The sequence below is a fragment of the Terrapene carolina genome, unplaced genomic scaffold, assembly GCF_002925995.2.
Source record: "Terrapene carolina triunguis isolate 2854851 unplaced genomic scaffold, T_m_triunguis-2.0 Scaffold212, whole genome shotgun sequence".
Classification (NCBI taxonomy): domain Eukaryota; kingdom Metazoa; phylum Chordata; order Testudines; family Emydidae; genus Terrapene; species Terrapene triunguis.
In genome coordinates, this window is record NW_020664563.1 from 10,236,563 (window position 1) to 10,252,295 (window position 15,733).

At 50.6% G+C, this 15,733-nt stretch overlaps 1 protein-coding gene across 1 annotated transcript in view; it reads right to left on the reverse strand.

The window, feature by feature from the left end:
- The window catches only part of LOC113407531 (astrotactin-1), a 218,180-nt gene that overhangs the window by 48,171 nt on the left and 154,276 nt on the right, over window positions 1-15,733 (reverse strand). The window contains exon 9 of the mRNA XM_026656141.1: window positions 1,546-1,620. Within this exon, the coding sequence (XP_026511926.1) occupies window positions 1,546-1,620 (75 nt within the window). The remainder of the gene's footprint in view (window positions 1-1,545; window positions 1,621-15,733) is intronic.

Sequence of the window (15,733 nt, forward strand, 5' to 3'; positions counted from 1 at the left end):
AAGGATTGGAGGGGGCGGGGAAGAGAAATGAGGCTCTCTTTGAGACCATGCAGAACCTAGGGGCCTGGTCTGTAGTAGGACACAAGCTGAGGTCTTCACCCAGTCCTCAGCCCAAATCCTGAGGCATTAGCAGAGGTGAAAGTAAGCCGGTACGGTCCGGTACAGCGAACAGGCAAGAGCCAGTACACCATGCTGGACTGCACCGGCTTCCATGGCGGGCATTTAAAGGGCTCTGGGCTCCCCGCCGCAGCAGGGAGCTCAGAGCCCTTTAAATCCCGCCCGCAGCTCCGGTGGCCGGGCTGGGGCCGGGATTTAAAGGGCTCAGAGCTCCCATGGCTGCAGGCAGCCCAGAGCCCTTTAAATCCCGCCCGCGTCTCCGGCGGCTGGGCTGGGGCCGGGATTTAAAAGGCTCAGAGCTCCCGGCTGCGGGGAGCCCAGAGCCCTTTGAATCCCGCCCGCAGCTCCGGCGGCTGGGCTGGGGATGGATTTAAAGGGCTCAGAGCTCCCTCCAGCGGCAGGAGCTCCGGGGCCTTTAAATCCCGGCCCCAGCCCGGCAAGGCTCGGGGTTCCCCGCAGCCGCGGGAGCTCCGGGCCCTTTAATTTGCTCCGGAGCCCCGGGGGCTCCCAGCCACCTCTGAGCTGGGAGCCCCAGGTTGATTTAAAGGCCCTGGGGTTCCCAGCCACAGCCGGTGCCCCAGGGCCTTTAAATCCTGAGAGGCCCCGCCTCTTCCGGTTGAGGACATGCCTCTTCCGGATGAGGCCACGCCCCCTCTCAGGACTCTGGCAGTACTGGTTAGTCCTGTAAGTTACTTTCACTCCGGGCATTAGTGAGGCTCTACTCAACTTCTGTTAGAGCTTTGCCTGAGTAAAATCTAAACCAGGTAACAGCCTCGAGGTCTGGCCCTTACTCCGCTGTAAATGGAGAGTGGAAATGACTCGTTCCCATCGAGAGCGCCATGTCACACCTCCAGTGGGCAGAGAGGGGAAACCGGGCTAAGGGCGGGGAAAATGGGAAGGTGGGAGATCGTGGGGACAGGAGAATCAACACCGGTGCAAACACACAGTGAGGAAGCAGGAGGAAGAATGCACCAGAGCCGCCACCACGCAAAGGGGGGCATGGAAAGAACAGCAAATGTGGCCGGGAATAGCACAGGAGCAGCCATGCAGCTTTGCGCGCACACACGTGCACACACACCTCTCTCTCTCTCTCTCTCAAAGCCCAGCTGCCTTCACAGCCAGCGGATATGTGCAGGTAGCCCGCTAATAACTCACTTCTTCCATTGCGTTAGTGCTTGTACTGAAGGCGACCCATCAACCGGTTACCCCAGGTCACCGCTCAACCCAGACATGGCCGATCAGATCCCTCTGTTCGATACCCACACAAGATGTCCCGTGACCCACGGGAACTGGGGAATGTATTTCTTGACGGCCGATTGAGGCCCATTGTTCTGTTTGTGCCCAGGGGGCACGGGGTGGGGCTGGCTGGCTGGCTGGCGGCAGGGGGCTAAGGTAACCGGGGAGGCTGGCAGGGCAGCCAAGCCTTACCTAAAGATCTTATCAGAAGGCTGCTCTCCCAGCACCAAGTCAAATCCACGCTGGAATATTGTATATGGCCACGGCCTGGAAGGAAAAAAGAAAATGATGTTTGTATCGCACCACACGTACCAGATTTGGGGCCTGGGTCTGATCTCACATACACCCGTGAATATCAGAAGTGACCCCACTGGAGAGTCACACCGGGTTTATGCTGGTGTGAGACCAGAGTTACACTCTCTATACATCCAGGGATTGCTTCGCTGGTCAGTGGAATGCAGTCGTTTCCAGAGTTGCTGTTTAGCAGTGCACAGTAACACTAGGCAACAATTTAGGACAGAAAGCAGGGCCAGTGTTAGACTTGCTGCAGGGCAGAAACTAAGGAGTGGGCCCCACCCTGCTGAAGCTGAAGCCAGAGCCGCCTGGCATCCCTGTGTTCCCCACCCCGAACGTTCCTCTGCGCTCCTTAGGGGGGCATGCCCCACAGATTGAAAACCTCTGCTTTCGTGTGATTTATTTCCACTTTTAGCGATTAAATGACTAATATTCGCATTACAGTTACCCACAGTGACTCTACAGAGATGATGTAACTTAGCTTTGTTGGGGGGCCCGTGGCGTGGGGCCCTGCTCAATTGCCCTGCTTGCCACCACCCAACATCAGCCCTGACAAGAAGTGAAGAACACTAGCTCAGTTCATTGAATCTGAAGGAGGAATTCAGTGAGGCAGGAGGTAATGACCTAAACAGGGCCTGGGCCAGGACAATGGAGCAAACACTCCCATTTCCAAATGGCATCCGGAGATTTCTCAAATCCCTGCCCTCTGTCGCACTGCCCCCTACCACCGTCCTGGGGCATTGGTTTGGCACCAACACTCAGGGAGGGTCCCACCTACTGCATCAGCAACACGGTGTCCTGCGGAATTCTAGGTTTCCTTTGGCTGTATCCCATCCCAGTACTGACCAGTGCTGATCCTGTTCTGATTTTGCAAGCAGCGCTGAGCAGACAAACCCCTGCCCCTGCCTGGAGCCCTGCTGACTTTGTTTAATTACCTTAGCTGCCCTCTTCTTCTTGAATTTAGCGAGCACATATGTAAGCTTTAGCACCATGTAGCAAACTCCTGAAGAAACTAACCTCATCATATCCCCTCATAGTGTCTCCTCTGATGTAACACATGGTCGCCTCCCAGAGGAGAGAAAGCATGTAAGCAATGGAGGAAGGTGCTCCAGTTACAGCGTAAGTGGCTTTAATTGAATCTCCTGCTCGGTTTGTCAGACACGTCCGCCATCTGCACTGCGCAGCTTGTTTTCCCAGAGGCTGCAGACGTCTAGGAAAGCTTTGGGGAAAATGGAGCTGTATTCCGCCGCCTGTTTTTAGAGAGGCTGGAGGAGTGAACGTTTTCCCCAGGAACACTGTCTATGCAACTATGCAAGAAAGCCAGGTCTGAATCTGGCCACAGGACTCAAACGCTGGGTCTGTCAAACTCTGGATAAGCCATAAAAGCAACATAAAAATCAGACAGTTCAGTAAAGAATGGTTACTTACCCTACAGTAAGCGTGGTCCTTCCCAGTGCTGTAGACAGCTGAGATCCCTTTGTAGGCACACATATGCCTCATGCACGTAAAATTGGAATTATTTGACTAGCACATGTCCTGCATCTCCTCCTGCTCCCACATAAGGGCATAAAAGGCAGAGTGGCCCTGCCTCAGTACCCTTGCAATTCAAACCCCTGGCGGGAGAGGACTCCGAAAGCAGTGACGGAGGGCAGGTCGTGGTAGCCACGCTGAATACACATCTCAAAGAACCACAGTTCCTGTAGGATAAGGAACCATTCTTCTTCCATTATGTGTCAGTGGGGATCCTGCTGCGGACGACAGGCGAGCAGCATCCCACCTGGATGGGGGGGACTGAGGAGTACCAGCTGCATTGGTCAAACAGTGATGGAGATACTGGTCTCCCAAACCTGACCTCTGACATAGTTGCTAACTCCAAGGTACAGCACTGGACAAAAGTCAATGGGTTACTCTATGTCGCCACCCTGCAGATTTCTGACATCAGCACATTCCCGAAGCAGAAGACTGATACTAGAGCTCTGGTGGAGTGAGACTTGGTGTTCAGTGGGAGAGCCACATCAGTCAGCTGGTAACACAATGAGATGAAATGGACAACACAGTGTAATATCCTCTGTGAATGGATGGCCTGATCTCTAGAATACCTGGCTATGGCTACACATAGATGGGGAGATAGCTTGAACAGTTTGGTCATGTCAATGTAATAAAGCAAAGCCCTGGACACACCCAGCGTGTATAGTTTCTTTTCTCCTAGAACCAGCTGTGGTTTCAGGAAAAAGACAGGCCAGCTTATCAACTGGTTCAGATGAAATTCTGCATTTACCTTAAGAATGGACTTCAGGTGAGGTCACTGTATCATCTTGCTCGTATGGAATGTCATAGGGGACATTCAGCTCATAAGAATGGCCAGTGACCAGTGCCAGATGCTTCAAAGGAAAAGAACAGAACGGCAATTTTGAGTGATCCATCTCCTGTTGTTCAGTGCCAGCTTTTGACAGGTGGAGATTTAGGGACTCCCAGGGCATGGAGTTGCATCCATGACCATCCTGGCTAATAGCCATTGATGGACCTATCCTCCTTGAACTTATCTAATTCTTTTTTTAATCCAGTTATAGTCTTGGCTTTCACAACATCCCCTGGCACCAAGTTCCACAGGCTGACTCAGCGTTGTGTGAATAAGTGTTTCCTTTTGTTTGTTGTAAACCTGCAGCCTATTAATTTCATTGGGTGACCCCTGGTTCTTGTGTTATGTGAAAAGGTAAATAACACTTCCCTATTCACTTTCTTCACACCGTTCATGATTTTACAGACCTCGACCATATCCCCCCCTTAGTTGTCTCTTTTCCAAGCTGAACAGTCCCAGTCTTGGACAGCTTAGTGGATTTTAACAGAGCTGAACACAAAGCCAACCTGTTTTAAGTGCAATAAGTAGTTAGGGATCTTCAATATCATGGCTTAAACCAAGTTCAGACCATGCCGGATGGCCCATATCGAGAACCTCTTCCATTTAGAGGAATGCATCCTCCTGGTAGACATTTGCCTGCTGTGAACCAGGATTTCCTGGACCTGTAGGGAGCAGCCCTACTGAACCAGCCAAGAGCAGTGCTTTCAGGTGCTGCAACTCCAGATTTGAATGGAGCATCGGGCTGTAGTGCTGTGAGATCAGATGGAGGTGGCTGGGAGCTGGAGCGGAGACTGAACCAACGTCTGTAACAGCTTTGTCAGACAGAACTGCCTCAGCCAGCATAAGGCTACAAGACTGATGATGGCCCTGTCTCCAGATCTTGACAATCACCACTGGAAGCAACAGAAAGACATACAGCAGACCTCTGCTCTACTGTAGAGGGAAAGAATCCAATAACAATCCTGGGTTCTGTCCTGTCCTGCCCTGGAGCAAAAGTTCTTAGATTTGGTGCTGTCCTTGATGGCAAACAACTCTATTGTGGGGGGTCCACAATGGCAGGATATCAGTCCTATCACAAATCTGTGCAAGGACTATGCAGGGTTGGTCTGCTCAGGAAATCTGCCAGGTTGTTGCTGACTCCTGGTGAAGGGCCATCGGAGTTATCCCATTCTGATCATACCATGTTGGCTGTGACATTTGCACTATCAAGTTCCAGAGGACAGGCAGGAATGCCACACAGATAGTATGATGGCTCTAGGCTCCAGGACATTCATACCTACCTCCCTGTCGTCTAGGGACTAGGCCCCTTGTGTCTGTAGATGGTCCAAATGAGCTCCCCAGCCTGTCCCTGACACATACGTGATCAGGGTCTTTGTTGAAGCAAGGACTGAGGAAGACACCCCTCTCCACACTTCTGTGAGCTCCAACCTCCAATCCAGCTTTGCAATGACACACGAGGCACTGAAACCTTCTTGTCTATTCATTGTCTTGCTGCGGGAACAAACCGACCTGAGCCAGAGTTGGAGGGACTGAAAAGTCTGGCAAGTGACACCACATGTGTGAATGCCAATATGTGGCCTAATGCTGCAAGTCATACACACCTGTACATCACACCTACTCCACTCCTATGCCCTTGCATGAAAACTTGGAGCATGCAGGACACCAAGAGACAGAACTATTCAAACATATCTGATCTCCCGCGCATCAGGTGCATGCACACCTAAAATGGGATCCACGCTGATGCATACTTGAAAGAGAACACCAGTTAAAATATGTTGCCATCCATCTTAGTTGGAGAGACACTGTCGGGTCAAAATCCCAAACAGCCCCATGCAGTAGTGGACTGAGTTGACAGAGGCATCAGTATCAAGGGATTTCATAGTTTACAGCTGTGGAATGACTGCACCTGGAATACTGCATCCATTTCTGGGCAGGAAGATATTGACAAGTTGGAAGGAATTCAGAGAACAGCAGGAAAAAATAATAAGGGACGGGAAGGACTGATTAGGAGGAACGATTAAAAAAGAGTTAGTCAGGTGTAGCTTGGCTAAATGACAATAAGGGAAAACATGATAGCAGCACACAGACTGAGAGCAGGTGTAACACAAGCATGAAGCAGAATTATTTAGGGTAGCTGAAGCAGCTAAAAGAAGCACACAAAAAGGGAAAATCTAGCCTGAACATAAAGAAATAGGCTCTTTTAGACTCTGAAATAGTCTCCCGAGGGAAGTAGCAGAAGAACTCTCATTTGGGGTATTAAAAGTGGCTTGATCAAAAATGTGCCACAAAGAGCATTCTGGCCTTGGCAGAAAGATGGGCTCAATCTCCAACTTGCTTGGTAAAGAATGTGGCTTGATGGTCAAATGCTCAGGGTGGTGACGTGTCACTAATGACACATGGCACCGCCACCAGTACCAAGGACAAGATGGAGTGCCTGGCCAACCCACTGCTCCCAGACCTGCAGAACACTATGGATGGTTTCCAGTATCACCAACCTGAACAGAGGGAGCACGGTCAACTCCTGTTGCAGGGTGCTCCATGGATGCCCACCTATCTTCTCCACTTCCCACAAAATAAACCCAGCCTCCGGAACATTTGTCTCGCCAGCACTGAAGAGACTCAGCAGCATGGTGGTGACCCCTTCTGGTGGTAGATTTCTTCATGGTGGTATATCTGCCTTTAAGATGCTGGTAGAAGAAGCTCAAGTTGACTTCAATGGCCTTTGGAGAGATACCAGAGTGGTCACCCACCTTGCCCACTCCCCTGAGAACACCATCCAGTGAGAGAGGTGAACTCAGACCTGGAGAGAGATATTGATGTCTCTCTGAATGCAGCCCAGAGTGACAAAGGCAAGAGAATATTTTCCAATTGGTGCTAAATTATTGCTATGCAGAAGACAATCCTAGCAATTTTCTCTGCAGGTAATTACAGCTCTATTACACAAGCACCTTAATTTCTAATCTGAAGTTATTTTAGCAACAACAAAAAATTTCTGATTGCAGGATTGTACGTCTGCCTAGTTTCTCTAACAGGATTCAATATGATTTTTGTCAAGTCGGTGAGAACTGGAGGATGCCATTCATCCCACAGATTGGACTGGCTCGAATAAAGCAAGCTTTAGAACTAAACACGTACATTCTTGCATGTCTCATAGACACCTTGAATACACTGCTGTCTATGAGCCTTTCAATACTCCTGCAGATGTGCTTTATTCTTGTCTCTTAGGAGTGCATCAGATGGCGAACAAAAGGGGAGACACAGTATTGTTCCATACAGACACAGGCAGGGAAATCATTATAAGAATTGCTTTTCCGCCCCCCTCAGTGAATTGAGTGCTGGTGAAAGGTGCCGGATTGACAGACTTGGAGCCTGGACTCCTCTGTTTAGCCACAGACCAGGATCAGACTGGTCAGATGCACTGCAAACTTCCCCATGCTGCACAGCCAATGGACCCTGATGATGGGGAGAACTGGAAGGCTTAGTTTATCATCAGTAAATGCTGGTAAATGTCTATTTCACCGTGTCCCTCTTCTTCTCCTCCTTGCAGGGAAGAACTGATGACTTCCTCCTCCTTTGATAGCCTGGAGGTTCTCTTAGACTCCTTTGGACCGGTTCGGGACTGCTCCAGGGACAACGGGGGCTGCAGCAAGAATTTCTGCTGCAGCTCGGACCGCAAATTAGACTCCTCCAAAACTTGTCTTGTCTGCTGTATGTGACAAGAAATGTGCGGGAGAGCAGCTAAGAGCTTTCCATAATGCCTTGGGAGGAAACCAACACATCACTGAACAAGGTGCTGCTTTTCAGAAGGTTCTGATAAGCAGGCAAAGAGGCTGCATTACAGCTTTACTGTAGCTCTACACACACACAAACCAACAAAAAAATTCCCATTGATAATAATCAAAATTTACAGATAGGAAAATGCTGCTGGAGAATTTATTAGAGTTTGATTTAAGGATATTTACTTTGTATATTTTGATATGTGATGCTGACAACTTGTGTTTTAACGGTTATAAAGCTTTCACTTCTTGAATCTCAACATCGTCTCTCCTTAAATAACTATGGCCTGACAAGCCCTATAATTTCTGGCAACTGAGAAAATTGAAATGGATGCAAAAAGGAAAATGTGTAAACCCCAAACATCTTGTGCAACTGTGAAAATGTTCTAAATCTATGAAAACTGAAAAAAGTGCTGAAAATAAACCAATATTATCCATTAAAATTATTTTTTTAAAGAAACAGAATTCTGCCAAGCCTAAGTATGGTCAACTCAAAAAGTACAAAGGTAATTCACTGTCCAGGGGCTCATTGAGTATTTCAGTGCAGAATTTCCCAACCAAGGCTGAATAGCGTGGTTGTTCATGTGACACTGGTAAATATTTTTCTAATGCCCATTGTCCAAGCAAGCAATTGCTGGAGTTTCCAGAGGGATCCCGTGGGATGGTGAATGGGGTCCACACGCCTGCAACTGGGAGGGGAGAAGAAGGTCCAAGTGATTCTCTCTCACCATTAAGATGGGGCCAACCCTGCAACAAAAAGTTTTAGCACCCTCCAGTGCAGTTAATAATTTGAAATAACTAGGCGGGCTGGGATTTTTGAAGGAGCCTATTGAGCGAGTGCTCAACTCCCATGGAATTTCAGTGGGTTATGGGCATCATACTCCCGAAGGCTCCTGTGAAAATGTCAACCCTAGCGAATACATTAATCAACAAACCATCCTTATTCTTGATTGCTCTTAGCCCTCCACACAGCTCGTGCTGTCTCACTTGGAAACATGCCCACCAGCTCCATGCTCCCACAGACTGAGAGGGCTGCCAAGTGATGTTCTACCCGCTGACATGGCATTTTATATAAGTGTAACCCTTCTGCCCATCTAAGTTGGCAGCAACAAGGGCCGGGTTCTGTATCTAGGGGTTCCGTTTCAATAACGCAATGCAAAACCGGCTCGAGCCCCCACCCAGTGACCTGGGACAATTACATACCACCCCCTGGGTACCTCTAAGAGGCAATACTTCCCCTCTCACAAGCACGGAGTCTGAGTGTAGCAGAAAATATTTAATAACATGAGGTAAACGACATCAGCAAAAAATTGGAAAAACACCACAAACAGGATTCATAACACAAACCATGAGCAAAACCCACCCCAGCAAATTGGGCTGTGTCCTTTCCCTTTGGTTCTTGAATCCAGCAACCCAAAAAATCACCCAGAGTCCCCAAAGTCCAACACCCCCAAAGTCTCTTGGGTCCAGCAACCACCCAAAGTCCCAAAAGTCCAACGACCCCCAAAGTCTCTGCCCCTGGTCAGTGCAGCCCCAGAGTAAAGGGGGGGGGGCACACAGGGTGTTAAGGGGCACCTTACATGATCCGAGGCTGGCCAGCCGTCTGTTTCTCCGTGGGGGTTCCGCCGCAGCCTTCACCACGAAGCAGTCCACTTTCCTGCCATCCCACGAACTGCTCCGCTCTACAAGCTGCTCCGCTCTGCTCCGCTCCGCGACCTGTGAGCCGTTCCAGCCATCCCCGCAAACAGCTCCGCTCGCCGTTCCTTGGGCCACTCCAACCGGCCCCGCAAGGCTCCGCGCCGCTCGCTGCTCCTCCAGTCGTCCCCACAAATTGCTCCGCCAGCTGCTGAGCAATATAGCTTCAGGCTCCCCCACTAGTTAACACCACACTCAGTGATCTCAGTTCTTAATAACTTTAGCTCTTTTGTGATTTCAGCTCTTAGCAATTTCAGCCCATATAGTAGGGGAGCCCCAGTGCTGGTGCACCATTGGCCCAAAGTGAATTCAGCTCAGCAGCCTGTAACTAGACTCCTAATGGAATCAAGGTTAGCTCTGACATTCAACAGTGGAGAGAGGAGGTGGTGCAATTGGTGTTTCAAACCCTCAGAGGGGGCCCATGCCATCACATACAAATACCTGTCCCCATCCTCTCTCAATTCACTGGGTTTTGTAACCCATGCCCCTTGTCAAGCAATTGCTACTTAGGTAATGGTGAAGGACTCACTCAGTCCTTCTGTCATACAACAGCTCCACTGGCCTTGATTCACAGAATCAGGGTAACAAAACTTTATTCTTCCTGCCCCAATAACAGAGAAACTGGGGATCCCAGACCAGCCAAAGTAACCACTTTCAGTTGCTGCTGTTTCATGCCAGGCAAGTGGGTGTGCCTATGCAAACAAGATTAGCCCCTGGAGTTCTTTTCCACACTCACCATAATTCACCACAAGATGTCAGGGTAGAGCTCATCCTGACTCTGCTTACATAAGGAAAGGTCAGGGTAAGTCAAGGGCCAAGCCGGGGGCCAGATCCTCAGCCATGCCAGCGTTCGACACCTCTGAGATCAATGGAGCCACTCCCAGAAGAGCCCACGGCACAACTGAGCGCCAAATGGGCATCCTGCTCCATTACATCACTTGTAAAGCTCCTGGTGATTCAGTGGGGCGGGATCAGGGGGTTGTTTACGTGGGTTGCCATCCCTGCTCCTGCACTTGTCCCTAGTGCAGCTGTGATGCGTTATACAAGACGATGCTCTTGAGTACCAAGGGGAGGAGTCCAGATCAGGTACTGCCTGCTCTAGGCAGCTTGCACAGCAGCGCATCTCTCCAAGAAGGCTGCTGCTAGACACAGAAGAGCATCAAGTGGTGGAACTGTGGCCTGGCAGAGGGCTTGGGAGGTGCTGCAAGGAAAACGCCGACTTGGAACATGAGGAGTAGAGGGAGGTGAGGTTAAGGAGGATAGAGAAGCCTGTCTTGCGTGCTTAGCAGCAGCTGGAGGGGCACCCCACAGGTTCTAAAGCGGCGTCCTCGTCAATGCTGCCTGGACTATGCCACACATGTTCAAAACGGCTCCTTCCTGGCTGGGTTTTGTTTTTCTTTTGGCTTCAGAAATAAGTAATGGAGGGGACTTCATCTCTCTGTGCCTCTCTCACCTTTTCAGTCATTGTCTTTTCCCCCTGTAGTTTTGCTGCTTTGTTTCGTTCCCCCTTTCTCTTCCCTTTAGCGTCTCGCTCTTTCCCTCTTTCATGATTGCTGCCGGCTCCTCGCTGCTATATTTTTGTTGCTCTTGGCAAGTGTTTCAGTTGCTCGGTCTTTAGAGCTCACAAAAGAAACAAGGGCTGATCAGAAACAGTTCAGTGTCTGATCAAACTGGATTAACTGTGCTCGAAATGACCTCATCTTTCGCTATCAATCACTGCATTCGGGTGCAAACTTGAAAGTGAGGGACTAGCAGGGCTGCCATGAAGCAAAGTATGCCAGCTATTGGGCAAGCTGCTGCTTCAAAGCTCTGCCAATGCACCTCAATTCTGCTCGTCAGCACTCCCTGCAAATGCAGTCTCGACTGCCATTCACGTCTAGCTATAGAGACAATGGCTCAAAATCAGGGCTTACTGGGAACCTCCCAAACCGACTGCACTTGCAAAAAAAAATCCTGGTCTCCACCCCTATGCAATGCCTGGTGCCGTAACCTGCTGTCCCACCTCAGTGCACATTTTCTATGCTCGGTTGTTCCAAGGAACATTTTTTTATCTGCAGTAACCTTTACCCTTCATTCTTTAAGTCCTGGCTTCTTCTCTCCTACCAGCCCAAGAGTCTGGATGGGGTGAAGGGGTTACAGCATGGACAGGGGAATGAGTTCAAGGAACATGCTAGTGACAATGAAGCATCTACAGTATTGTAGCTACCCACAGGGAACCTGGAGGGAAGACTGTGGGTTTCCAGGAGGGGAGGCCCCAGGCAGTCAGTCTGTTTGCGGGTGGCTAGGAATATTAAGCTGCAGTTGGATAAGCTCTGCGTTAAGCTCTGCAAATAGCTGGTTTAATACAGAGCCTGGTCAGTTTACTCAGAATGGAGTCCTCTCAGGCTGTCACCCAGCAAGTGGCACAAGGCAGGCATAAGAGCTGAACTGTGTACATACCTCCCAACATTTCAAGTGCTAGCATGGGACACCACGCCACTGAGGTTTGACCCATCCACTCCTCCACTAACGGAGACAAAGGGACAGCTGGGCCAAACCTGAGTGGCGCTGCAACCCCATGAGCCACGTCACAACGCCACTGGGTTTTGGGTGGGGTCCATTAAATGGGGGGGGCATGGGCCCCTTTCGCCACCCCCCCCAGGTGGCTCTGACTGCAGGAAATGTTCCACTACACCCAAAACAGGGGGGTTGGTGGCATCAAAGCAGGACAGTCCCGTGAACCCCAGGACTGTCGGGAGGTCTGCGTGTATACACCTACCTCCCCTTAATTTTCCAGTCAGAAGCTAAGCACAATGAGTAGTCCAGGTACAAACTATCTCCCCATCATTCTGTTCGGGCTGAAAAGGAAGGCACTTTATGGGAACCTTCTGAGAGTCATCCACAGAACACACCTTATTTAACCCCCCAAGATGAAGAAAGGATTTGGGGCCTGCTCTCTAGCCTGGAGTAGAAATTGAACTTCTCTTTTCCTCCGTTTATAAGATGGGGTGACCCATGCAGCAGAAGAGGCTCCTGCCAAAAATCTCTCAGAAGCTGCCTTGAGGTTTTGGCACAAATTTCCCTACTGCCATGGGAGCACACGGGGCGAATTAGCACAAGTCAAAAAAAGTGGAACCTCGATTTCATGAAAACATTTCAAAATCAATGTCCCGCAATGTCAAGATTTCAATATTTTACACAAAACGAAAACATCCAACAGTTTCAGATCGAAAAATGTCTGAGGGGAAATAAAAAAATCTGTTTGAGTCAAAATGTCAACATCAGCCCAGAGAAGGACGGACAAGAGCAGCCATTTTGAGTTGATTTCTCAGTGGGCAGGGGAAGGTGCATTATCCTGGGCTAGGCTACCCACCACACCGAATCCACACCAAACCAAGAAAAAATACCCCCCAACGCACAGCAGAAGTGCTGAGGGGAAAGAAGGAGGACGTGAAGGAGATGGCGATGGGCGGGAAAATGGCTGCTGCTCCTCAGCAGGCTGAGATAGCAGAGAGCACGAGAGCATTTTGCTGTGGTTATGGGAACGTCAGATTTGGCTTCCTGCAGTCACTGTGAGGGAGACAGGGAGACTCGCAGCGCGGGGCTCAGGAGCCCTGCACAGCTACCTGTGGAGGAGGCACCTGGAGGTGTCAGAGGGTGCAGCAAGGGTCCCGAGGAGCCATCAGCCCTGTCCCCTGTGCCATGCGTATTGAAAAGTCCAGCCGAGGAGCTCCAGTGGCAGAAACCCCAGCCCCAAATCCCTGTTTCACCTGACCCCAAAGAGCTGACAATCTACACTGACAATCCATTTTCTTGGCTAATTTAAAATGAGGGTCGTGGAGGAGACAGTAACTTGCCAATTCAAACTCATTCTAGTGTGACATCCCACCCACTGAAATGCAATCCAAGGAACTCCACGTGGGCCTGCCCCAACATCCACTGAAGTTAACTGAGTCTTTCCATCGGCCCTTGATCTCTGAGTGCTGTACCCTGGGCCAAAGATAACCGGTAAGAAGGAACCAGCACCCCAAAGTGCTGAAGCCCCCTCCTTGGCCCAGAACTCACATCCCCAGCCAGTGGGCAGGCAGGAATGCAGTGTGCTGTGATTTGGGGAGTAGTGGCTGCACCTCAGCTAGCACCAGGAAGAGAAAGGAAAGGGCAACATGAGCAAACATTTGGAAGACCAGCTTCAAGTGGGGTTCAATAGATCCACCAATTTCCCACCAGCCCGTTGGTGCTCACAGCTCCCATTAGATCAGCCTTTGTATTCCTTCTAAGGCCTCTGCCTCTCTGGTGCTGTTTCTACTTGGGCCGACCTTTTACTATCTGTGGCTTGGCTTTTTGCTTCACTTCTTTTTCTCCCCCATCCCCCTGCTATCCTTCCCAGACAGCTTTTTATTAAAAATGCTAACGCAGACACTTTCTCCCTGGGATGCCCGTGGATCAGAAAGGAGAACTGGGGGGGGAGGAAGGGGGGGGAATGGAAGGACAGAGAGAGGAGGAGGCAGCCGGGCGGTTTGGTGCACAGTGGATCTGAAAGTCGGAGAAGCTTTTCATCTGGCTGTCCTTCAATCTCACAAAGCCGAGGCGCGCAGCGGGGGATGGAAAGAGGCAGATTATATAAAAAAAAAAAGAAGAATTTAAGCAGGGAAAGCGCTGCCCTTGTAACTTCATCCGAATGCCTGTATCCCCAGCCCCTCTTCCGTTTGCAGCCTTGCCAGGGCTTCGCTTGGTTTAGAAGTTGTGTGTTGGGATGTGGGAGGAAGCGAGAGGGGAGGGGATGTGGACGGAAGAAAGGAAGGAGGAAGAGGATCGGGAAAGGAAGGGGAAAGGGGAAGGGGAGGAATCAGGGAGGGGCACACGTGCATCTTGTTATGCCAGTTAAGTCATTGAAACTGAGCACTGGGAGTGTTGCAGATCCTCAGGAGGGCGGGAGAGCGAGGGGCAGGTACTGGGGCCAGGGAGTTGAAAAGGATGGGCTGATTCTGGGAGATCTGTGGCTTTTCTCCAACCTCGTGGTTTCCTGCCTCTCCCACTTGGCTCAGGTCTGTCCTTAGACAGCACCCCCTCCCGAGCCCCATCCACATCACCCAAGGGAATTCATCCAGGGAGTAGGAGTCTCCCAGAGGTGACGCTCAGGCATCTCAGGGTGTTCCCGGCAGGACAGAGACGGGAAACAGCTTCACTAGCTAATTGCCTCCCCCTACCAGACAGCTGCGCCAATCCCTCACGCTCACGCCCCCTATGGCTGCTGCTCCACTGCTCTGGAAGTGGTTCTAGCTGCTGTCCTGGCTCCCAGGGCCAGCCTGTGATAAATGAGCTCTGCACACACAGATCTGCAGAGGGAGGCTGGGCTAGCCCGGGCACAGTGTCGAAGACACTCGCCAGCGGGGCCCTTCCCAAAAGAGGCATTAGATGCTTCCTGTTGAGACACGATGGACGTGACTCCTTTGGCCACTCCGGCAACCCCCAGAAGCGCAATCCCTCCAGTGCCTAATGCACTTCCTCTCCAGAATAACAGGGGAGGCCAGGCAAGGCTCAGCAAACTCAGAAATGCCTCCCTTGTCTGCTTCTGCAGCCAGTGCCATGTATTATGCCTGCCAGCCTCGCCCAGTGCTGGTACAGATGTTGTCTGCTATGCCTCCCGGCCAGGCACTGAAAGCACAAGCTGTGCCCATCTGCTTTACATAGCTCATACACCAAATGGCACTTGCCCACCTCCCAGGCCTGGATGCTGACATCTGCAGCACCGGTCTGTCTTGCCCAAACACCACAGTCCACCTTGCCCACCTGCCTTGCTTAGCATTGGCATACAATGCTCCTGGTCCTGGGGAAGTTACTCTCCAGTAATTCTGTTTGTTGTAGCCCTCTCTCCTTCTGTCCTGCACAGTCACAACAATTACAGCTAGCTGTGTGGCTCAGCCTACCAGAGCACGGAAGAGAACTCTCTCAACCAAGTCTAGTATACAAGTGCCAATCCACCTATTCCCTTTCCAATCAGAGATTTCCAGAGCAAAGTAACAGATATTAATATTAGAGGGAAAAAGTCCAAGCAGCACTCCCTGAGGAGAGAAAAGGACAGATGCAGGACGGGAGAGGAGAGGACAATGACAAACAGAATTACCAGGCTGTCACTTTTCCTTCTTGTATGTCCCTCTTCTCCCGTGCTGCCTAGCAATAGACATTACAGACCGTGGCTGTCACAAGCAATGAGCCAGCCTTATTTTATCAGGGGGCTTGGAGCACCCAGCAGCCAACAAATGTCAGCAGACAAGGA